Source organism: Helicoverpa armigera, chromosome 16 (genome assembly GCF_030705265.1).
Source record: "Helicoverpa armigera isolate CAAS_96S chromosome 16, ASM3070526v1, whole genome shotgun sequence".
Taxonomy (NCBI): domain Eukaryota; kingdom Metazoa; phylum Arthropoda; class Insecta; order Lepidoptera; family Noctuidae; genus Helicoverpa; species Helicoverpa armigera.
The window spans coordinates 4,086,670-4,112,629 of NC_087135.1; the positions used below are offsets into that span (position 1 = coordinate 4,086,670).

A 25,960-nucleotide genomic window follows, 5' to 3' on the forward strand; every position below is an offset into this window, starting at 1 on the left:
CGACGAAAAACAGTGAATATTTTTATCGCGTAAAAATCTGTCACACTTGTGGCTCCATGGAAATTAGAGAAAATTTTGTGCAAAATTTATGGTCTCCAGAATCTCATTTAACATAAAATATGCTTGAAATATAAAACATTAGCATACTGTTTCAGTTATTAAAGTATCCTCGAAACTTCCGTTGCCACAAAACTAAAGTAATAAAGCCCACAAAGGTCATAAAGTAAAATTGGCGAAATATTTCAAAAATGAATTTGTAACGTAGCTTTAAATCAAATGATAATATCTGTTTGAAAAGAGTTGTTTTAATACTGACCATTGTTTCGCCTACTGGTCGATAATAAAACAAAAAGTTTAGCCTGTTTACTGTAATCATTTTTCGATGTAATTCCTGAAAGATTACTACTAAGTAAAAAGGTAGTGTAGTAAAACTATGTTATTTTAATTTATTAAAAGGTTCAATAGTGGGACTGATGTTATTTTTAATCATTACAACTGAGTTAGAAAACTCCCAGTTACAAATTATTTTCTTACATCAACCATAGGACAGGACATCTCAGGACAGTTTTGTTGTTTCTGTGTGTATGTATGGTTTGTGTCAATAAATAAGTTTTCTTTCTCTTTCTTTCTTTCCATAGGTGACACGCAGTACGTGTAGTATATTTGTTATAGAAGTATTTTGTCTCCAATCACCAACGTCTGGTGTTATATACTACACGTACTGCGTGTCACCTATGGTTGATGTAAGAAAATAATTTGTAACTGGGAGTTTTCTAACTCAGTTTTAATGATTAAAAATAACATCAGTCCCACTATTGAACCTTGGGGGACACCTAACTGGACTATCGGAATACTTTTAACAAATAGACCCACTCAACAGAGAATTAAAGCAAAAGTTTGATGTGCATTCGCGCTACAAAAAACATGGAACAGGGGTCTCAAATAAAACCAACAATAAAATTAAATGTAGGTACAATATGTATCAGAAGGTTAAAAACTTACAATTATTTAAAGACTAGATACAATTGATATGAAAAACATATCTTTATTCCTCTTAAGGTCATTAGAAGGCTTACGTCAAATCTGAAACTTCACCAATCCACCAAAATACTAAACTATTCTCACTGACGTCTGAATATTTCATGTCTACATTAGATTCTGAATCTTTGTCACTATCATCTACTTCCATTTCATTTGTAGTATTATTTGTATCAATATTTAATTTTTCAGACTCGTCATTGCTTGCAGTGTTTTTCATTGCTGCTCCATTTTCGACTTTCATGACCCCACTAGTACACTTCTTTTGAGGAGAATGCAGTGGGTCAACTATATGATACTGTCCTGAACCAGTCGCTAAGATAGGTCGCAGCGGATGTATTGAAATGCTGTTGCAACAATCTTGGTGGAGAGGGAACTGAAAAGGAGATCAAATTAATAATATGCTATGTAGTTACAAACGCGACTATACGCCTCTGGGCTAATTATAAATAACCATTTCTTTAATACAAGTGAATAAAGCGTAGAAGTATGTTAACAACATCAGATACATTTTCATCAACAAATTCCTTGAAATATCACTGACTAACCTTATAGGTAGCATTATCTACTTGATCATCAGTAGTATCTAAACTGGATTTCCAATGCACTTGATCCTCATCCCATACTTTAAGTACGCCATCCGTGCCACCCGTTACCAAGTACTTCCCACAAGGCGAGATATCGAAGTAAACCCTTTGATTAGTATCCACTACTCGAGTCAATATGTTCAGTGGTCTGCGGTAGTATCTGATGTCCCATACTAAAAGTCTGTGGTCTTTTCGCGCGCCTGAAACTAGGCGAAGACCGTCCGGCGCGAATTTAACTTGTGTTACTCCACCTAGAACATAAACATAGAACTCGGAAACTTGTTTATTAAGTACCAATTTAGTGCCAAAGATGGACAACATTTTTAAGATCACCCATGCAGATAAAAGGCTCCTCTGATCCTTCAGAAATAATCATTAGGATGTTACTTGACCTTTTAATTGATCATCAATCCAACTACTGAATAGTAGTATTCCTAAACACAATCAAGCAGTATTCATTGGTGGGTAGATTAGTCAGGTGACACCCTTACTCTCTATGTAGCTATTTATGCCAGTCTCATTAATGGCTTAGTGTAGAAATATTCATTGTGCTGAATATCACAGTAAGTCCTATTTTAATTTACAAGCTTACACTTTAATATTGTCTGTAAATACAATATGTAATACTTTCTTACCCCCATGGCCATGCATTTTCCCAATACTCTTGTAAGTGCCCATCTCATTGACATTGTACAAACTAATACTTGTGTTCCAGGAGCCAACAGCTAGAAGATTGTCACAAGTGTCAAAACATGCTGCAGGACTTCCTATTTTATGTTCTGCAAAGTCTCGCCCGGGCCTGCGGATTTCAAGTTCATTTAATTAAGGATAGGTTGGTATTTATTCAGTTAAATTAAAAAAAAATACATACTTCATCCTGAAGTTCAATAGCTATAATTAATAAAATTATATAAATAGAAAATAATTTTATGAATACATACCGATCCACATCAAAAGTCCGCAAGAATTTTTTGTATCCTGCTATAATTTTGCTGCCATCTTTAGTGAAGGTGACAGATATGGCTGGTTCCATTTGGTCGACGGCATTGAACCCCCTGTAGGAACATCGCAGTGAACCATCAAAGGCATCCCACATCTGTATGGGTGCATTCTGTCTGGTTGTCAGCCAGCTGTAAGTAGTTAAATATTAAATAAGTACATGTCACATTATTCTGAAATATTTATTGCTGTATTTTAAATAATAGTTGACATTCTCTTTGCATGTAGCCTACTAGATACTAAATTAAACTAGTTACCAAGACAATATACTCTTGTTATAATTATCTATTATCTTAGTGTTCATACTAAATGTGTTGTAAACTAACCAACAACTTTCCGGTACTTGACTGTTCATGAGAGGAAACCAGCAGAAGTCGTAAACCAAGCCAGCTTCTTTAACATGGATTACAGAGTCCATGACATCTATGATCCGGTTTGCTGCGACGTTGCCTGTGTACAGATCCCGGGATAACTCCGTCACATGCACACCGTCATTGTTTACCACTGTCAGGCAACACGTACCGTCCGGAGACCACTTACAACCCCGCAAATAAGGCTGCACATCATTCTTAGCTTTGGCAGAACGCGACCAAGACGAATTGGAAAGTTCTATCAAAGTTTTACTCGTAAATAAACTGGGATATTGGTAAAAATTCTGTTCGTCAGTCACTAAGGCTTCAGCATTTTCTACGACAGCGGAGGCCGCTTCATCATGGCTTAAGGGTTCGCCAGCATCGACTGACTGAATTTCCATCGATATTTCCCCCATTTTAATAGAGAAAGGTAATTTTATATCATATTATCTATAAATAGCCGTCGGCCGGCACGTATTTATTTTCCCGTAAAACAAACAAATTTTATCTTTTGACAGCTCCTTATTTGAGTGACTTTGAAATTGACAACTTTGAGTTTGTGGACACAACCACCAGTTTAAAACATGCAGTTACGGCATTTTTACAGGGACAAACTTTTTTAATTTTCTTTTACTTCTTTACTATTCTCTTTTTTACGATATTTTATTTGTTAAAATTTTTATGGTAATAAAATAAAATTAAGGAGATCAATTTTGTTCCGTATTTACTGAATCAAAACAGCTGTCCAATGTCACTGAATGTCGTCAAAATGACAGCTGACAGCGACTTCGCTGTTCGCATTCGTCAATTTGTCAAACTGTATTCAATACTCGATCGTAGAGGAACGGTAATTTAACAGTTAATAAATTCAGTGTTAATAAAATCAGCGGATGAATGAAGTAATAAAATAATAATGATACAATGATAGCAAAATTGTCCCGCGAACTATTTTGTAAATATATTTTAGATTGGTATGATTTTTTTCCCTTTGCATAACAAATAAGTGCGTCAGATGTTTATAATAAAATCGTTGCAGATGAGGATTAAGTTCTTTCAACGCGGTTTGCGTTTTGCGAAAGGCAGTTGGTCGAAAATGGCTTTTCCGGAGTCGCCGGCTAAGGCCTCTCTGTGCTGTGAAGGGTCTCAGGACGGTGCGCCGCCGACGTATGCTATGTACGAGGCGTTGAAAGATTCCTGCCAAAACAACGCGACTTATTTCCAACCGGATGACAGTGAGAATGGCCAGAGACTGTACCAGGGCTTCATGACTCTCATGGACCATGTAGACACTGTGTGGCCTTTGGTGGATCATGTGAGAAAGGTATGTATCTTAACAATTTGCTTACATAAAACACATGATGTTTACTTCATAAATGTTTTGAAGGTGATTTATATAAGATTTTCGGATAGCCTCTGCTCTAATTCTTATTAAAATTGGTATTTTGGATCCAAAAGAAATTAGTGTAGGCAATACTATACAATCCCAATACAATTTATTATTGTGTTATAAACATTACCTTTCAATATTAAATGAATATTCTTTAAGTTTTAATTTATGAACTAATATCAAAAGAACTAGGCTCTGAAATCAATAATTATCACACCTTTCATTTATCTGAGAATTAGGTGGAATTATAAATTGAAAATTCAAATGTTTTTTATCTTATCAGTTCAGTTATCAATCATTTTGGGTTTTCGGCTAACACATTATTCAGGATATCCCTAGGAAATATAAAAGTAAAGATCAGTAAGTAGATAAATTAAATGAATTAAAAATTAAATAAAGTTAAGTCTGTAATTTCAACAAAATTAACTGCATAATACTAATAGATAGATATTCTTTATTTGGTACACTAATGTTACATTTTTGATCTTGAACTAGGTAATTTAATAATATGATGTAAAATTACTTAACTTCAAAACAAAATATCATATCATGTCATTTATTGCATTCCATAATGTACATTTGGTAGAAAATATAAAATAATAGAGGTATTCACAATTATGCACCCTGATGGGGACAGCAAAATAGAAGAGAGGAAGGTGTTTAGTATATTATTAAAGTAAATCTACAACTAATACAAAGTGTTTCATACAATGTCTATTATCATGGAAAACATGTGTTCTAAACAGATGGTCAATCACATTATGATCACATGTCTGATAAGTCTAACATACACTTTATTTCAAACTGTACTATACTATGTATTTATAGGGTTTTGTAAAAATCTTATCGTAACATTGCCAGACAATGTGTATTTGAACTTTGTACATTATCTTACTCATCGGTGATTCAACTGGGAAAATACACGCTTAATCAATTAATGCTGTTGTGTGCAATGTACTTTATGTGTTTTTAACCAACTTCCCAAAAAGATGATGATGGTGATGAGGATATTTGTATATTTTTTTTTTTTTTCATTTTTAGTTTCATACTTTCCTAGCAAATTAAGACAACATTGAATTACTTATTAGCATTACAGCTAGATTGTAATTTTTTATGATGTTATTGTATGAGGTCACATCATATACACAAAAAAATTTAGTTTTTCATACACTAACATCTACAAATGCTTTACCTTTTATACACTTTGTAAATCAGTACACAAATAAAAATAAACTGGCATTAAAATTAAGTAGGTAAGTTATGTTATTTCATCACTGAGTAATGCATTAGCTAAGATTATGGAAATTAAGTAGTAAATAAATATTGTTGCTGTTTTGCATACAATGTTAATTTAATTTGCATTAATTAGTTACTTAATACAACATAATTTACTAAATAACATGCTTATAGGTTTGCAGAATATAAATGTATGAATATTTTTGTTTCTTCTTTTTTAAATAGAAGCTTAATAAGAAGACAGGCTGAAGAAAATTTCAAGTTATGGTATGAATAGTGACTTATTAGATTTTTTGTTCCAGGTGGCCCCACTATATGATTTTGATGCGAAGTCTCCCGGCAATGGGTACCGCAGTTTCGTCTCAGTAGTTGATTCCTGCGTGCTGCACGGTTTGAAACTCAGCAGACAAGTGAATACCAGCAGGGATGCCCTGCTATTCCGTAAAGGACACTTTGTTAAGTAAGTATATACATATATACACAGTTTGGTACCAAATCAAAACCAGCCATATACTTGCCGCTCATTTGATTTGACAACGTGAAGAGAAAATGGTTATTGTTAAAGTTTAATGATGCAATTCACTGTTAAGGCTTGAATAGTAAGATCAATCTTCGATTTCAAGGTTTTATTCTATTATTTAAAGTAACCACACTAATAGACACATCTAAAATGCACCTTAAATCTAATACGTAAAGGTTCAATATCCCTCTATGTTAAAACCAATAATGAAATGAATACTGGTTGGTAGAACACAATAGTAGTAAACCACAAACATGACTGACTAGTTATTTCTTGTTTATTGTTGCCAATTGTGGATTCAAGGAGATCAAGGCTGAAATCCTGTGGACATAAATTACTATTCCTTAGTTGTTTTTTGTTTATAGCTTTGTCGCTTTTTGTTTGCATACAACAAACACTTGACCTGAGAAAAAAGTCGTGTCAATGTTTAAACAGTAATGGTTTTAAAAAAGTAATACTTGCCTGTAAGAAGTACCCACCCAAAACAAAAATGTGAAACACTGCCAAGTTCGATAATATGGGAATGCTTCGCCTATAAAAGAAGTGAGATCTGAATAAGTACCAAGTTCCATACACACACCTCAGTTAAAAATAGTTACTTTTTAATGATGTTACTTGGCAAGTTTTCATACACCTTGTTATAAACCTACTAAACGCAATGAATCAAGTATTTAATTTTCTATTAAAACTTGCCAAGTAATCATCATTAAAAAGTAACTATTTTTAACTGAGGTGTGTGTATGGAACTTGGTACTTATTCAGATCTCACTTCTTTTATAGGCGAAGCATTCCCATATTATCGAACTTGGCAGTGTTTCACATTTTTGTTTTGGGTGGGATTTCATTTATTTTTGTAAGGTTGTTTATTTTATTTTTTTCTTATGATGAAGTTAGTTAAAGAAATGTCTCATTTATACTATCTTTTAGATTTTTTATATGCACTATGTTTCTTACAAAGAAATGAACTAGATTAACTATGACTAGATTTACCAACTGACTGACATGACATGTTATCATATATTATGTTCGTGGATCAAAGTTACACATTCGTTATTTTCGAAAGTGATTCACACTTGGCCGTTTTCAGATTTTTACTTTACTTTGACTAAATACAAACCTTTGTACCATTCGAAGATATATTATATAAATATAGATAAATTTAGTTCGTTTTAGTTCCTTAGGGGTATAAATTTACACCGGGTATAAAACACCTTCATTATTTTGAAACCGACTCACACTTGGCCATTTTCAGATTTTTCCCTTTACCTTGACATAAAGACCTGCCTCCATGCCAAATTTCAAGTCAATACGACCATTGGAAGTGGTCTAGATTTTTGATGAGTGACTCAGTGAATCAGTGTATAGTAAAAATCCCACCCAAAACAAAAATGTGAAAGACTGCCAAGTTCGATAATATGGGAATGCTTCGCCTATAAAAGAAGTGAGATCTGAATAAGTACCAAGTTCCATACACATACCTCAGCTAAAAATAGTTACTATTTAATGATGTTACTTGGCAAGTTTTCATACACCTTGTTATAAATCTACTAAACGCAATGAATCAAGTATTTAATTTTCTATTAAAACTTGCCAAGTAACATCATTAAAAAGTAACTATTTTTAACTGAGGTATGTGTATGGAACTTGGTACTTATTCAGATCTCACTTCTTTTATAGGCGAAGCATTCCCATATTATCGAACTTGGCAGTCTTTCACATTTTGTTTTGGGTGGGATTTCATTTATTTTGTAAGGTTGTTCATTTTATTTTTTTCTTATGATGAAGTTAGTTAAAGAAATGTCTCATTTATACTATCTTTTAGATTTTTTAATATGCACTATGTTTCTTACAAAGAAATGAACTAGATTAACTAAATGTACTAGATTTACCAACTGACTGACATGACATGTTATCATATATTATGTTCGTGGATCAAAGTTACACATTCGTTATTTTCGAAAGTGATTCACACTTGGCCGTTTTCAGATTTTACTTTACTTTGACTAAATACAAACCTTTGTACCATTCGAAGATATATTATATAAATATAGATAAATTTAGTTCGTTTTAGTTCCTTAGGGTATAAATTTACACCGGGTATAAAACACCTTCATTATTTTGAAACCGACTCACACTTGGCCATTTTCAGATTTTTCCCTTTACCTTGACATAAAGACCTACCTCCATGCCAAATTTCAAGTCAATACGACCATTGGAAGTGGTCTAGGTTTTTGATGAGTGAGTCAGTCAGTGAGTGTATAGTAAAAATAGCGATTTTCTGACGTCAATATCTCAAGACCTACAATAGGTACATTAATGAAATTTTGTATTTTAGATAAGTGAGGGGGTCTCAACAGATACTAGAAATTTGATATGCGTAAATAAAATAGATTTTGAGTTACAGGGGGGTCGAATTTGGCCCGAAATGGTTCGTGTAATATAACCCACGGCCGGTGTGTCGCTTTTTTTGCTCGAACTTGGCGGACACACTGCCGTGTGTCTAGATAGCGATTTTCTGACGTCAATATCTCAAGACCTACAATAGGTATATTAATGAAATTTTGTATTTTAGATAAGTGAGGGGGTCTCAACAGATACGAGAAATTTGATATGCGTAAATAAAATAGATTTTGAGTTACAGGGGGGTCGAATTTGGCCCGAAATGGTTCGTGTAATATAACCCACGGCCGGTGTGTCGCCTTTTTTGCTCGAACTTGGCGGACACACTGCCGTGTGTCTAGATGTATATTCTCAAGACATGTCGATTTTATCTATGTACCTACTTCGAAATGACTCAATAGATTTGGCGTCCATGTCCCATCCATTCCACTTCATGTTATATAGCGCATAAAAACTGATGCCAACTTTCAGTCGCTTAATTGCATTTTAAGAATAAAATCTTAATAGCATTGATGACGCTTCTGCTTTTCTTTACAAACATCTAGTCGAGTTTAGAAAGTAAACATTATTTACAGTACCTAACAATATAATCATCTCTATTTTTTGTCCTATTTCAATTACCATTATTATATTCATTTGAATTTTGATACACATTTATCTCATTACGTTATCAATGCACTGATGATTTTATGTGCACTGAAAATGAAAACCTCTACATCTACATTCTACAGGAAAAACAGACCGCTAAAGACCGCTTGTTTATACCTATCATCTTATTTGCACAACTAAAAACAAATTACCACAGTCCATGTCTGAAACTAGATATTTGTTTATAGTACGATCGTGCGCGTAAGCCATAATTATTATATTTTGATGGACATGTTGACGTAGCTGTTCAAACGATTCATAACCAGATTAGTGTTTTCCACATGTTATTATCTTGCAAATGCATTCCGCTACTCAATTTTCCACGAGAATAATCCATCAGATAGGTATTACGTCATGACTGTATTTTCGATGCAAGGAGAAATAAACAATAGGTAGGTACTGCTGATGTGTAAGCAAACAAATGCTCTTGAAGTCTGCAGAAATCGAGTTCGATGCTCAAACAATGGGTAGATAATTGGGACAAATAATTAGCATGACACCATATTGTGAGAGGCTCCTACCGTAATCAAACAATTGGTTCTTATATGATTAAGAAAGTTGTTAAAAAAAATGTTTTCGTATGAATACTGAAAACCTGTCTCCCTGCCATGGGCTTTTATCCTAACTATGAATGAGCCCTGCTTATAAGATCTGTAATTTAAGGGTGTTATAAATACCTCTGGAAAATAATACATTAACGCATACAGGCATTGAATGTGTCGAATATAATATATGCTTACTTCAATCAGCCTTGTATTTTCCTTTGCACGTTATGAATATCAACACACTAAATAAGGCCAATACAAACTACCTATACCTAAATCCTTTTACTAACAAAACAATATTGTTCTAGGGAGATAGAGTCCTGTGGTCAGCTCCTAGCATCATTAGGCACTTGTCTCCACCACCTACATACGCTGTTATCCTGGGCCCCGACTGGTGAATTGTTCCCGACGGAACCCCATACTCCCGAAGAGTTGTTCGCTCAAGCAGACACCATTAATCAGTATTGTTTCTATGGAAGGTGTCTTGGATTTCAAGTAAGTTGAAACTTATTCTTAATTTTACTTGGATGTCTTATTCAGTTACAGAATTGGCCATTTGAAATTTTAGAAGTAACAGTTTATTGATGTTATTAATATACTGGTGTTATGTCTTAATGTATCTAACACCAGTTGTATAATACATGTTAGTTGTTTATTATTACAATACATGTCTAGCTATTTATTAATATTATGTGTGCCGTGATTTCGCCCAACTGAAACTACTTCACGGTCCCATATAAAGAGCACACAGCCTTCCTTGATCAATGATCCAATTAGACCCTGAGTAGGACCCTGAAATTAGTGCGCGAAAAAGACCTTTTCGGCTTACAATATTAGTTTACATGTACTTACATTTAGTTAAAAATAATATCTACGGCAATAAATATAGATCGGATGAAAATTCTAAGACCAAAGAGTATTTGAAGATTGCAAAATGTGCCCTTTTTCAGAACGTTCGCGTTGGTTGAGTGCCAATCGTGAATGAGCGGGTATCGAGTCCAATTAGTGAAAAAATGAATTGCAAAAAAGTTGATTGTTAATTAAGACTATAAGGATATTCGAAAGGCATCCCATTTATTGAACGTCTACTTTTAGTCGTAAATATTTGAGCGTAGTGTTTGCCTCTGATGTCAGAATTCTTATTATGGGAATTTAAACTGTATTGGTACCTATTCTAGTCGAAACCGTCGTAGTTGTAGTTGGTATCAATTACTTGAATATTCTATTATGAATGTCTCAGTAGCACCTCATTTTTCCTGACATTCATGGCAATTCAAATTCATAGTACTGCTGGCAAGATTTGGGCTGTCGAAAATACTCGTTCCCAAGCCAACGGGGAACGCGAGCGTGAATACGTCATATTCTTTTGTTTCATGTATTTGATACACGTTTATAATGAACATTCCCAGTTCAATCAAAGTCTTGGTTGGCCTTTATTGCATATGAAACTGACAGTGTAATTTGCATATCTTTCACCATAGTGTAGAGACATTTACTTAATATGTGCACTGACTGTAAAATGATGTGTTCGCATGCGTAAATACATAGAACGTGTAGGTATGTTAGTTTTATGATCATGTTGTAGGTTAGCAAAAGAAAATTGAACGTAATGAAGGAATCTCATCTCTCAAATCTCAAGGTGCATTCTTTTACGTTAGTGACGTTTTTAATATCGCCAACAATCTTTCTATCTGAACATGACAATTTTGTTCGAATAGTCAAACTCAAACTCAAAATTTTTTATTTCAAATAGGCCTATGAAAGCTCTTTCGAAACGTCAAAGCTAGGTGCACGGTTCCAAAGAGTTGGTCTCATGGAGAAGAACCGGCAAGAAACTCCATGGACACTCTTTTTAAAAGAAAATAAAAATAATTACAAACATACAGTTTTCTATCTAGTCCTGAGAATGTTATACAATCCAAATTGAGCTAAAAATGTATTAGTAAATTATACAAAATAATTTTAGTGCAATCGTTACTAGAAAAATAATTTATACAATTCAAAGAAAAAAAATATAAATCCTATAAGTCCTAAAAAAAATATAAGTCCTAGACTAAAAGGACACCTTCATACCAACCTTTACCCAAATCTTAAAATTCTATTGCAGTTCTTACCGTCAATGCGAGGCATACTGAAAGGCATATCAATATGTATGGCGGGCTTCTCCGAGGCGTACTATTGCCATGGCAACCTCATCAGCTCAGTATGGACTGGTGGCCAGTATCTAATCGACCCTGAGTTGAGAGCAAGGAGGATCGTTAATATTTCGCAGTCGGCCAGCATCGAGTTCTGCAAGGCGTTCTGGTTTCTGGCTGAAAGTGGTATGTTTGTTTTTAATTTATTGTACTACTGGCTGTTTTTCAAGATTTCCCACTAGTTGCAAGGAAGCTACTTCCTTTCTACATCCCATATTAGCCGCTTTAGCGCGAAAGCCTGACAACAAACTCCCTTTCGTATTTAGATTGTCAATATTGTGATGGTCTCTGATTCATCCAATGAAAATAAAACAGCAAAATGTAGCATCCATCGCTCAATTAACCTACAAGTACAATGTGGATAAAAAAGATTTCTAGACATTGTATAATATTCAATTTCAAACTGCTTGCTTAGCTGTTGAATATTTATATCAACATCCGTAATTCAGTTTAAAATCTAAAGAGCTTCAATATAGGCATCGATAAATGAATTGATAGAGAACATTACCTACCTATGATGACACAAAACACTGAGAACTTTGGCCTCGCCTACTCATACAAACCGTTTTCCTCAATTGATTGTAATGACTTTCGCCAATTCAGGTCTCGACGGTCACTAAACACATTGATTGCTATTCATGTGCTTCATTCATATCGGTCTATGGCCCAAGTTTTACCGACAATATAATCGTCAGTTTTTCTTAAAACAACTGTGAACTGCTTGTTTTAAAAATTCAACGTGACAATTCATAGTTACAAGGAAACAGCTGTTTTTGAGTTCATTTAAATACCTATGTGGTCTATGAACTTGAACCTAAGATGTGGGGATTATTGTCTTGTTTCGCAAGACTGTCAGTTATGGTAACAACTTGTTTATTTTTAGCAAATGGCCTTCGCCATTGTACAGAAGTAATGTTTTTGCACAACAGATGACGAAGACTTGCATTTCGCGTTTTCAACCGTATGTATTCGGAATAAGATTGAAACTAGGTCAACCGGAATTATCGACATAATAACCATTTAAGGCAATCCGATTGTTTATCTCATTGGTTTTGTAATACTTTTGATATTGTTGTTAAGTAAACATTAAAAGGGACTGAACTACATAATTAACTAGGTTGATTGAACTATTTCCTACATTCACAATGTAAAATAGACTCAACGGCGTTGATAATAAAAACTATATTTCAATACACGTTTATCAAGTTCTGAGTTTGAGTAATACGAAGCACGTGCATAAAAAGGTTGAAGTTCAAATCGTTTCATCACAAAATATCTTCTTGGAGATAAAAAATAATTGAGTACCGGATACTAATTACACTTTGTAGTAGGTACTTATCATATCGACGTGACACGGATGTTGCTACATAATATTACAAATTCACGCGTTATCATATAAGTAAATATGATAATTTAGACTTTGGCTAATAATAATAAACTAAGATTTACACATAGCTACACTTTTAGGTATGTTAGTAGGTACATGTAGGTTCATCTGATATCTCACGCTGTTCGATAGGCCAAAAAAAACAATGTTATGACAGTCTGAAGACTGTTTCAAGTATTTTATAATTTCTTATTTTTACTATTCAAAGATTTAAAAAAATACACATTGGTTCTATGTGTTTATTTATTTCAAAGTCCTAAGCAGAAAAATTATAATCACGAATAATCATGCGTTATTTCATCTAAATACGTAAATATACATATACTTTTACGTATATTGTGTTCGTTTAAACATAAGTAAATAAAATATTTGTTTATACGTTTGACTCGTATCAAACGTGATTTTCCGCGGTAATCGCCGAGTTTTGCGAACGTGTTACAAACGTCAATCTTACCACGCTATGAGGAAAATATACATACATAGCTAAGCGTAATGTTTCATAACAAATAAAGTATAAATAAATTCAACCTTGGAATAATAACATGTGATATTAAAGGCAAGTACAAAATAAGTGCACTTTCATAATAACCTACATATAAGGCGCTACACAATAATAAACAAAACAACAATTTCAAGGATCTTATTGCCATTTATATCTTCTTCTTCTTAGCGTTTATCCCGTCTTGTGACGGGGTCCGCTTTCCGGATCTTCTTCTTCCACTTCGCTCTATCCTGGACATCTTCCTCTTTGAGTTCGCAGATTTCCATGTCTTTCTTTACGACACTCAACCACCGCAGTTTTGGCCTGCCTCTGCGCCTTTGACCGGGTATATCGAGATTGAGTGTCACATTGCCGATGTACTCAGGTGGTCTCCTTTTAACATGTCCGTACCATCGCAGCCGTTTTTCTTGTATTTTATCGGCGACATCGCGTACTCCAAGGCTACCGCGTACGTACTCGTTACGGATCTTATCGAGCCTCGTTACTCCGCACATCCACCGCAACATCTTCATCTCGGCAACTTGGATGGTACTGACATGCTTTTTTGTTACGGCCCACGTCTCGCTTCCATAAATGAGAACTGGTCTTATGACAGACTTGTAAATAATCCCTTTCAGTTTAATGGGCATTCGACTGTCGCAGGTAACTCCTGTAAGCTCGCGCCACTTAAGCCAGGCGGCTGATATTCGGTTCTGAATGTTATTTTCCAGGCTTCCGGATTTGGCAAAATAAATATAAAGAATAAATTCGATTAAATTATCTTCCAAAATTCATCAATATTCTTCTTTTTCCTGCCCTATTTCCCAGTCATTTGGAGACGGCGGAATGTGTATTTTTCTCTGTCAGACGAGACCGCATCGTTATTGCAAAATTCATCACCAACTTACAAATTCGATAAAAAATCACCAATTTAAATATAGCAACAAAAATACCTTCTCATAAATAAGGTTCCTTTTTTACCAAGATCCACTTGTGTCGAATGAGTAATCTTTTTAGCTCACGACACGACAGATTACGAGATTAAAATTAATCAATTCATGTCACGCGTGTCCGGATAAGGCGTTCCCGTAATAGAAGGGTCATATAATAGAGAGCTAGCTATCGCTCGGTATATGAGGCTATTTGAATTCTTCTGTAGAATTCTTTTAAGAATATTGTAATTTTTGTTTAATCTACAGATATTATTCCAGTAAATAAAAATAGTTAAAAAAAAAAACTAAAAACACTCTAGTCATGTATTGTCATCAGAACTCAGAGCGTGCGCAAAATTTCATCTTAATCGAAGACCGGGAGCCGGGAAGTGCGTCAAATTAAAATTCTAAGATTTTCTTACATACTAACTACATAGTTACAAGTTTACAAGTAAGGCTAATATAAGCGTGTTAAAATATACATAGGTACTGTCTTGATCCGGGTCGAAGTACAAGAAGTTACAATGCTTCAATTGCAACATTTTTATTTTATTCAAAAATTATACTTTTTGATTAAATTGATTAACATCTTTTTAGTTTAGACGCCGAAAATCAAGATCAGACAATTGAAATCATAATTTTATGGTTATCGACCCACCAAGATAACATGATGCGAAAATCTGATAATTTGTATGCTGAGAATTACCTGTAACTGATTTTGCATATTCTTTATCTGCTTTAAGTTTTTTTTGTCCATATCAGGGTTAACGACTGTTGGTAAAATAGTAAAAATAAATAATTTAATTGAGCCTGCTCTTTGTAATCGTCGATCACCATAACAATAAAGTCCTCCTTTTAACTCTTTTCAAATTGTTTCAGAGATAATGAAAAGGGTTCCCAGTCTTATGTCATCGCCGGTAGCAGTGAATAAGCTTATAACTATACCTCCTGAGCCCATAGTGGTTACGACCATAGAGGGCAAAGAGATCACCGTGCTGCCTCCTTCCGTGCATATAGGACTACAAGGCTTGAATGTCAGACTTATAAGTGCTAACAAAAGAATTGGCATGGTGAGTAAATGTTCTTTATTTGAACGATTCAATTTGTCACACTAGGTTATACTAAAGATGACTTTACACGAAAAAGACAAAAAAAACTAGAGACTTGCTCACAAATTGGTAGGTGGAGTTAAGTATGTGGTTTAGACGCATCTACGAATGGAGTTTTAAACGAAAATATGTTATAAAAAAAACTTTCGTATAAAAATATGGAACAAACGTTTGATGAAATTGCTATTTTCAAGTTTTCTTAAGAATATAGCATATTTTTTAATATAATGAGCTGTTATTTTATGTAACCCAATCAGACCCTATTAGATATACTGTCTCATAATAGTTATCAAATAAATTCAAATAATGTTGTTTTGTTTATTATTAACGCAAATGTTGAGGCTATTTAATTTTTATCTAAAAGTTTTTAATGACTACCACAGCTTTTCCCAGAGATAAAGGTATTTATTGTACTGATGTAATGTGAACATATAATATTAGAATCTAGGTAATGTATCAATCCACGCATACATTTAGTTTACATTGTAGGTACAAATAGATGTATTATACATTACATGTTTCTGTCATTATAGTGTGATTAACCTAGACTCTAGATTACACTAGAACCTGACCGTTTAGGGTCAACTCTAATTAAATTATACTCCATACTTTAGAATACAAATACTCATACATCTATTTCTATCAACTTGTTCTATTTGATAGAATTTGATTCAACATATCAGTATTCTAGCTTTTAAGTCATAACTTATTTAGTCATTTTAGTACAAACATGACATGTCTATAAAGTTTTGTAAGTAGAAGTAACATGTATACCATAACATTAGGATGTAGCCAAAAACCTCTTCTTCTTAACTACTCAAAGGCTGGCAAACATAAACGGCACAGCGCAGCAGTTTTAAGGTAGTAAGTTCGCTATCACCCTGGCCGTTGGCTTTTAAATTGACATTATAATATTATGTTTTTTATGACATACGAATTACTAAGTGTCAAATAAAAATGTCAAGCGAAGCGCTAAGAAGGAACTGCGATGTGCCGTTCATGTGTGCCACAACCTTATAAGTAAAGACATAGTCATAGTGACCAAATATAATAATATGTTAATTCTAACATGATTCTTAAAACTTCTATTTTTGAAACAAATCCAGGCAGGGGAAGGTTCGTCCTCTCTCCCTCCAGCCGAAGGCGTCTTGTTCCACTGCCACGGGGGAGGTTTCGTGGCACAAAGTTCCAAGTCTCATGAGACGTACCTCCGAGACTGGGCTACGAAGTTGAACGTGCCGATACTGTCGGTAGACTACAGTTTAGCACCCCAAGCCCCTTTCCCGAGAGCATTGGAGGAAGTCTTCTACGCTTATTGTTGGATGCTGTCCAATTTTAAGGAGATTGGTACTACTGGTGAGTTTTTTTTTCTGTTGTAGAAGTATTGAATCCCTTTGATACCGCAATGACTTTTTTCTAGCGAATAGCTTTTTTTTGGTTTAGCCAATCCCTGATTGAAAATAAATTGAACTATATAATGTACCTTGTTTCACATGTCATTTTGCATATGAAAGTCACATTTGTTGTCAAATTATTCTAATAATTTCTTCTCAGGTACTTTATGATTTGAGAATTAGAAGTCAAACTTTTTAGTTTTCTAGGTCCAATCATTCCACTAAAATCTATAGACCTGAATTTTTAATTTAAATCACCTAAATAAACACCTCTTTATATCCTTACTTCCTTACTATTTAATGTTATGGATTTCTGCAAAATAACCTTATCCTTACTATTTTTGTTATTTATTTCTTTAGGCAAACGCATCGTTTTCGCGGGCGATTCGGCCGGCGCGAACTTAGTAGCGGCCTGTACTCTTAAAATACTGACCTCTGGTCTGCGCCGGCCTGAAGGCATGTTCCTAGCGTACGCTCCACTGATGATCAGCTTCGTACCCAGTCCAGCCAGGCTTCTGTGCTTAATGGACCCGGTACTGCCTTTTGGATTCATGATGAGGTGCCTTAAAGGTATGTCTTTGATTTTTGCAGTGTTTTTTTAAATATAAAACTAATAAAACTACAATTTAATAACAAAAAAAATCTCTTAAGTCACACACACTAGGCTGGAAACCCGCTTGAAAAACGATGCGAGATAATCGCACACAAGCATACATACTTACAGGTCAAATTGAGAACGTCTTATTTTTTAAATTCTCGAACTGTAATGTTGCTTTTCACATTATATTCACTTGGAAACTTTATACATAATTCTAATTCATTTAATGCTTTTGCTTTCAGCGTACGCCAGTCCGAACTCAAAGTCGGATGGCGGGAAAGGTAAAGGTGACAAACAAAATGGCGGCAACAATCAGATAGTTGTTTCAAATGCAACTACGCCACTTGACAGCAATGGCTTCCTTAGAGTTAGCCCTTCACAAGGTAAGAACATTATTTAAGTGAATTCTATACCGTATATGAATGTTTCTATGTAAAAAAAAATAGGTTTGGTCAGAATAACCAGTCGATAATTGTACGATCGAAAACAATCGTCGAAAACATATCGGCAATTTATATTAGAAAAGTAAAGAAAGAATTAGTTTGATTCTTGACCATCTAAAAATTATTTTTATACAGTATTAATGTAATCGATTAACAATCGATACCTGTGTTCAGAGGGCATAAGCTCCGGGCCGTCGTCATTCGAGGAGGTGTCTCCGTCGGACCTGGCGGAGCTGCAGGCGCACAAGTCGGGCAGCGAGCGGCGCCAGTCCTCCGACACCACCATCAGCGCCGCCTCGCTGCAGAGCGAGCATACCGCCACAGGTCACGTATCCTAGTACTATACACTGCCAGTATACGTCGTCATGCGAGGAGGTGTCTCCGTCGGACCTGGCGGAGCTGCAGGCGCACAAGTCGGGCAGCGAGCGGCGCCAGTCCTCCGACACCACCATCAGCGCCGCCTCGCTGCAGAGCGAGCATACCGCCACAGGTCACGTATCCTAGTACTATACACTGCCAGTATACGTCGTCATGCGAGGAGGTGTCTCCGTCGGACCTGGCGGAGCTGCAGGCGCACAAGTCGGGCAGCGAGCGGCGCCAGTCCTCCGACACCACCATCAGCGCCGCCTCGCTGCAGAGCGAGCATACCGCCACAGGTCACGTATCCTAGTACTATACACTGCCAGTATACGTCGTCATGCGAGGAGGTGTCTCCGTCGTACCTGGCGGAGCTTAAGGGCCTTTAGTTAGGGATTTTAAGCTTTTGAATAAAAAAAAAATCTTTTTTTTTTAACGACTTCAAAAATCATCAAATGACCCCTTCCGCTGCGGGTTAGCAGCGGTGAGGGAGTGTCAGACTCTTACTGACTAAAAACCATCGTGTTCCGTCATAGGGCTTTTATGTACCAGGGCCGCGGTATCTCTTTCGAACAACCCGCAGTCCCGGCAGGATAAAATAAATATCTCATATTTATACTTATTAATGTTTGGTATTGTTGACTCACAATCAATTTTCTGTTACACAGGCGCCACTCCACCGGAGGACAAATCTCAGAAGTACGTGTCAGACTTCCTAGAGAGGTACGTGTTGGATAGCGATACGGACTCGGAAGGACGCAGGATTCCTGTCATCAAGCCTTCGCCCAACGCCTTAGATGAATCTCACAGGTAAACTAATCATTATTTAAAAGTTTTATGTGGAGTTTTATTACTGCAAAATACTAAGACTGTTATTATGTTTAGGCCAGTTTCACTGGTTATGCATTAATTAATGTTGTCTGCCAGATAAAGTTGCTTACAATTTCTACCAAATATTCCTACCCGAGACTTGTGAAACCTTTCAGAGATTTTATCAGTAACCGGTGAAACTGGCCATTAATGTTCATAAAATATTATGTAGTTCATGAATTCAGCGTAGGTATGTAGCAGTTTGTATCATGTTTTAATTTCGTACTATCATAGTTTTAGTGTAAAGACTTCGTTTGTTATTTTTTTTTCAACTGGTAACACTGCATGAAAATGTTGTAGAATTAAATATTTTCGTAGTAATGTATGTACAGACGCCAGCAAGCCAACCTACCCGAATCTGTCAAATTTTAACAATCGAATATTAACCTTCCACTATTGTGAAAAGGTGGAAAATCTATTGAAGGAATTTGACAGATTGATTTTTTTGTCTGTACATAATTTCTTGGGCCAACGAACTCTGTACTAAAAAATGTGTGCCGCCCTTGTGTCATACTCATACAATGTAATGACTAACGCATGCTTTGCAACAGAGAGCCAGAATCTGAAAATTCCAGCACATTAGTAGGTGAACCGCCGCTAGTGGACGATAATGATCTCAGTAAAGAAAACAAGAAGAGAATTAAGACGAGGTATGTATCCATCACTAATCTTGCTATGATTTACACCTATCTATATGCATTTATTGCCCTCAAAAATGTTGTAGGCACATAAATTCATACATTAAATATTTGAAAATTACCTAACATATTTTGAAATGCAGGTAGATGTAAGAGTATATGAGGGCGAGTATATAGGGGTGTACAAAAGGGAGCTTATAAGAGAAAACAGGGGGAAATTTAAGGGCATAAATAGGGGTAGAACATGAGGGACTTTGTAGGGAGTGTACATAGGGGTAGAACAAAAGGGAGTGCACAAGTTAGTTTGTAGGGGAGTAAATAAAGAAATATACATATGCGGAAGTATGTACTATAGGTAGAGTACATAGGGTAGTACATGAAGGAGTATATAAGGGGGTAGTATGTTATACTATTAATTTGTATAATATCTTCCAGGATAAGCGAAGCTGCCACAGGCTTCATGGGTGCAATGTCGTCCCGACTAGCCTACATCACGGGCTCAAACGCGATCACTAAACCGACGCAAGATGAGTAAGTTTTTACACAAATATAATAAAAAAACCCGCCCCATATACATAATTATGATAAAAATAACCCAATGATATGTGTTGAATACTATTTTGTTGTCATTATGGTGGTATCAAAAATATAGCACTTGTAAAGGCTTTTTTTAGTACCTAAGCAAAAATTAACACCGGAGTTATTTTACTAACTAACGGACTTCAAAAAAGGGGAGGATTATCTTTTTCTTAGAAATAAAGCCCGACGGGGGTCTATTTAAATCGATTAAGATTTGCTATTTTTTTTTTGAAACATCGAGTTCTAGAACTATTCATTCTTCTTCTTCTTTCGAGTCGATGACATGTCATATGTTGAGACTACACTATGTCAGCCCAATATGCCGCCACAGCGAGAGCACGGCCGGATGCGCTCATTAAGTCCTCCCGCGAGCAGGTTTCAGGGCACAGTGGACATGCGATTAGGTGGGACATCGTCTGCACGGCAGCCCCGCACTCGCACCCAAGGTCCGCCCCGCCCGCGAAACCCCACCTGGATCGATTATCTTTGCTCCGGCCTACCTGTGTTCGGAGTCTGTTTAGAGACTATTCATTAATTTTGAATGACCTTTTAAATGTTGTTTTGTAAAATGATTGCTTTGTATATTTGACAGTCTAGCAGCCCGCACAAATCTAGACGCATTGATAGCTCGCAGTCCGTCCGATGAGTTTATATTCTCAGTGCCGAGGGATCCGCTCTTGTCGCCGTATTGGGCCGAAGATCATCTGCTCACCAAGTTCCCGCCTGTCAGAATACTGGTAAGAAACTTATTAGTCTAGTATCAAAGTCAAATCATTTATTTAATTTACCTTTACAAGCTTATGAACGTCATTAATGTAAGTAAGTCTGATTATAGTTGCCCATTCCAAAAGTAGCTATCTACGGAGATGAACGGGCAAGAAACTCCATAGTTACATTTAAAAAAAATATATGATATTACAGTTTGTCTGTATTGTACATACAATAATAGAAGTATAATAAAAGTGCATTTTTTGTTTGACTATTGAATGAATATGTTTTGGAACTATTTATGTATTTTTGAGGGTATTACCAATAGACTAACACTGTCGCCGCATACCTCGGATTTGAGAAATGGCGCTTTCTCAGCCATTCAATATATTGTGAAAGTTCCTACCTATGTGGTGATCAATGTTTTTGTGTTTTTACATGATTATTAGCTTGTTCCTATTTACCCTATTTTTATGCTTGTATGTTTTTTTTTTTTCAGACGGTGCACCTAGATCCGTGTTTAGACGACTGTGTGATGTTCGCTAAGAAGTTGAAGAAGCTTGGCAACACAGTCGGCATTGAAGTGTTAGAAGGACTGCCACATGGATTCCTTAACTTTTCACTTGTAAGTGTCAGATCAGTTTAAGGCGATTAACACACGGCACCGCGCACCGCCACGGAGGAACAAAAGAACACCCCTCGAACACGCGGTCAGGCGGTGTACGTGTGTTAAGCATCAACGGATTGAATACAGGTCGATGCGACATGAGATCCGCTTCACCGTGCCGTGTGTTAATCGCCTAAGAGCGATTTTTTCAATAAAATAAAGTTCTATATAAAACCCTGGTAGATAATTGTAGTCACAGTACTGGAAATATCAGTAATAAAATGAATAATTTCGAGTTCGGGCAACATAGGTGTTTTTTATTAATTTTCCTTTAATGAGCAATGACTTCGTGTTTTTTTACCTTTGGTGTTGCTTAGAAGTAACCAAGCAGGTGAAATCAATCGATCTAAGAATGATTTTTATTCCTCAGATGGCCAAAGAAGCGAATGAAGGCTCAAAACTGTGCATCGAGCGCATCAAACAGCTACTCGACCTCGAGAACAATGTGGGAGGCGGCAGGGAGAACGAACAGTTATGAATGTGCGGCCTCTGCTGCCGTACGTAGTAATCACTCGTGACCTATGTACAAACGGACTCTACGACAATCGATTATAATCGATACGAGAATCTCGATTATCGAGTCGTGTGAAGTGGTGAATATATTCAGTGTCTTAAACCACTTAATATGCTAATCAATTCATTAATTGGCAATTAAATGTAAGCGGATTCGACTACTTAACTATTTAACGTATGAACTTGATGCGATTAAATCGATTATTACTATAAGCCTTGCTAGGCGAGTTGATGTTACCTATAACGCGTACGGTAGTTGAATTTGTAAAAGCTTATGACAAATTGTGTAACACTGTTTTCCGAGTTGAATTAAGATTCGCGTAAAGTTTCGCACTGACCAATTTGTAAAGAATTAGTCTCACTAATATCGAAAAAGTTCGCAGGTAGAAACTTTTCACTTGGGAATATAATGTAAATTCGTCCGTCATCGGCGTTTAAGTAAGCGAATATTCGCTAAACAATATGAGGAAAAGCGCACTAAATCGAGAATTAAATTAAAATTAAGTACTGCAGTAACTTAGCAGTTTTATAAAATAACGATATTGCATCAAAATGAAAATTCTCAATGTATTAAACAATGCCAAATTCCTTAATGGTACTGTCAATATAAAAGTAAGATAATGTTTTAAGTATATTGTTATGTTAAAACACGCGTTAGAGTAAACTTCGTCCTGTTTATTGAGCTGTGTTGTTTCCACGGGGCAGTATTGTATGTGCAATATGTATGTAGTTCAGTATTTACATAAAAGCTATTGTAGGTACGTATTATAAGCTACGGCAATCACAAATAGATCGGCTGAAATGTACAATTTCACCCACTAACCTTATAAAGGAAAATCTTTGTAAACTTGTGAAGTTGTGTAATTTATTCTTTTCTTTTTGTAATGTTATTTTAATTTATTAAATTTTCATCATGTTTCTAAGTTAACGTTATGGTTTGTACTTGTTATATTTTGTCACGTTGTTGGCAATGGTGATAGAACCAAACATCACGGGAAATGCATTTAGTTAAAATTATTTATTGTATATAATATTTAACAAATAATTGTTGTACATCTCAACATTTCCCTTGCTAGTGTTGTGAAATTTATTTAATTGATCAATCGTGTGTTGTAAAAAAGCTTTATATATTAATTGTGTAGGAGTGGCAGTGATTGTGTTTTAATAAAAAAATACTTTAATTTGGTGTTTATTAACTGTATGATGAGGTTAAAATCTTTTTTGTTTAAGAAATCGCGGGTACTTTAACAGGCCATACAGGGCAACGCATGCTAAAGATTCAAATATCGCGTGATTATTCGTCCTTGCGTGTACCTGTATTGATGCCGAAACAAAAGAATATAGGTCACTTCACGATCCACGTATTTTTTTATTCCACTACGAACGGAATTGTATAATTTGTTTATATATCGAATATAATATAAAATAATATCACTTGGATTCATTTGATACATAAATGAGTTTTTTTTAGTAACAATTACCAAAGTTAATTTTATTTTCATTTTAAATTATTTTCTTAATCATTCTTTTCGTAAACCATGGACCATACTGGTATATCATGTCCTTACATCACATTATAGAAATTTTCGAAACATTGAATGCTCAATTCTTCGTTGTATATTTTTGATAAATTTATTTTGTGAAGCGAATACAACCTATTTTGTATGAGTAATATTTAAATTTCAAGAGATCACACTTGGTTATAAGAATCGAGAAGAAAAATATCAAAACATGAATTAAATCTTCTAAAATAGTCTGTGCTTAAATCTAAATTAAAGGAAGATATAGCAGACAGAATTAATTAGAAACTTTCAATATCAGCAATATATAGCATTTTTCCACAGCTGTGTTCAATTATATCATTTTCTCTGACATAGTGTCTTAGTGTATATAAACTGCAAATATTTTAAATCTCAAGATTCAATAGTGATTAGTCCTAGAAAACGCATAGCTTTAGAATATGCCTAATATTTTGTTATGGTATAAGATACTAAATGTTTTCTTTAACTCGTTGTATGCCGAAAACGCGGATCCACGCGAAAAACAATTCATCTTAATACTACGGCATACTAGAGAAAGTCTTTCGGAATCTGAATAATCTTTAGAAGTGTACCGACTTGCTGTAAATGTTTATATGTTCCACTTTTAAATATAAAATTATCCATATTAGTCAATGTTTAGATGATTAATGGTTTCTTTGCATTTGACGCACGCCTTCGTCTACAACTTTCGTATTGAAATTCTATCGCATTGATGTTGTTAATCGAAATTGACTATCTGGCTTCGAATTAATTGTCAAGGTGTCAAGAACCGAGCTACAAACTTAGATGCTATAAGAATGCAAAGTTAAACTGTGTCTGTGATAGCGAATTGAAGCTTTTCGAAAGCATAACTAACAGTATTCTAAAACACGAATAATAAGTACATCATGTAAAATAATGTTGTCTGTTTGTGTATGAAAATGTAAAAAAATAAAAATGTATTTAACAATATTTTTTATAGAAATAAAAATATCCATATAGATTTTAAAATATCTAAAACTTGCAACATTTCATTGTTAATCTCTGTATAAATTTATGGGTGATTTTAATAGACGGACACATGAAATTTAGGCCTTATGGAAATGGATATAGATGTTAAAATTATAATCACAAACGAAATAGGTCTATCGTCCATAGTGAAAATATACCAGCTAGTCAATAATGACAATATTGTACAATGTCAGTTATTTCAATAAATGAATGCAATTATATGATCTTTTTTTCCAAAACTTCCCATGAATATATTTATCTCAAACAGTGAATCTTTAATTATAATGATGATATTGATAATTATAGGAACCATGTATCGTCGAATGGTAGGGTCAGCAGCGCAGTATCGGAAATCTATTTACCTTCTGTTTATGCCTAATGGAAAATGCAAACTAGAAATACCAGAATAAACTGAATGGACTGCGGTCATAATTATGCTGGTATTATTACCTTATACTTAATCATAACAAAGTACATACCCACTCATTTTTAATAGTACTTCTAATGCTGACTGTACAATTTTCAGATTGTGACTGCTTAAAAAAAATGAATCACCATTTCATTTTATCTTGATATTTGTTGCTCATAAAATCTTACGACTATTTGTCATTCGATGACCCACTTATTTGTAACGTTCATGAATTCGTTACGAGACTGAAAATGAACGTTCCTACAAAAATGTTTATGAAAAAAGGAGCGTTCTACATGCACGTTTTATACATGGAATCAATTGTCATTACCTATTTCGGTAACCGAACATCGAAATCTGCGTGAACTGGGGTCTGATTCTCCTAAGTTAATAATGTCATAATTGAATAGAAATTGAATCGCAATAGCAGTTAACC

General features: G+C 35.0%; 2 protein-coding genes across 2 annotated transcripts; one reads left to right on the forward strand and one right to left on the reverse strand.

Annotated features, from left to right (window-relative positions):
• Positions 1-956: 956 nt before the first annotated feature.
• On the reverse strand, positions 957-3,507 carry LOC110384567 (telomerase Cajal body protein 1 homolog). Its single transcript, XM_021345884.3, has 5 exons — positions 2,951-3,507; positions 2,567-2,755; positions 2,261-2,424; positions 1,587-1,876; positions 957-1,414 (listed from the first exon to the last, which is right to left on the reverse strand). The coding sequence occupies exons 1-5, from the start codon at positions 3,391-3,393 to the stop codon at positions 1,073-1,075; spliced, it is 1,428 nt and encodes a 475-aa protein (XP_021201559.3). The 5' UTR covers positions 3,394-3,507; the 3' UTR covers positions 957-1,072.
• Positions 3,508-3,698: 191 nt separating this feature from the next.
• On the forward strand, positions 3,699-25,334 carry LOC110384566 (hormone-sensitive lipase). Its single transcript, XM_049844582.2, has 16 exons — positions 3,699-3,824; positions 4,014-4,298; positions 5,903-6,060; positions 10,022-10,208; positions 11,821-12,034; positions 15,588-15,778; positions 16,924-17,173; positions 17,572-17,781; positions 18,052-18,192; positions 18,427-18,576; positions 19,278-19,419; positions 20,031-20,129; positions 20,553-20,648; positions 21,289-21,433; positions 21,904-22,029; positions 22,442-25,334. Exons 1-16 carry the CDS (start codon positions 3,726-3,728, stop codon positions 22,547-22,549), a joined length of 2,601 nt encoding a protein of 866 aa, XP_049700539.1. The 5' UTR covers positions 3,699-3,725; the 3' UTR covers positions 22,550-25,334.
• Positions 25,335-25,960: the final 626 nt, after the last annotated feature.

What these genes read in the sequence shown, in the direction of transcription:
- LOC110384567 (XM_021345884.3), bottom strand. Translation starts at nt 3,393, where the DNA reads ATGGGGGAAATATCGATGGAAATTCAGTCAGTCGATGCTGGCGAACCC. An exon ending in GAAAATGCATGGCCATGGGG is followed by an intron (nt 1,877 to 2,260) that starts GTAAGAAAGTAT and finishes TTTATGTTCTAG; the next exon opens with GTGGAGTAACACAAGTTAAA. An exon ending in TAGATAATGCTACCTATAAG is followed by an intron (nt 1,415 to 1,586) that starts GTTAGTCAGTGA and finishes TCTCCTTTTCAG; the next exon opens with TTCCCTCTCCACCAAGATTG.
- LOC110384566 (XM_049844582.2), top strand. Translation starts at nt 3,726, where the DNA reads ATGTCACTGAATGTCGTCAAAATGACAGCTGACAGCGACTTCGCTGTT. An exon ending in TGGTGGATCATGTGAGAAAG is followed by an intron (nt 4,299 to 5,902) that starts GTATGTATCTTA and finishes TTTTTGTTCCAG; the next exon opens with GTGGCCCCACTATATGATTT. An exon ending in CTGGTTTCTGGCTGAAAGTG is followed by an intron (nt 12,035 to 15,587) that starts GTATGTTTGTTT and finishes AAATTGTTTCAG; the next exon opens with AGATAATGAAAAGGGTTCCC.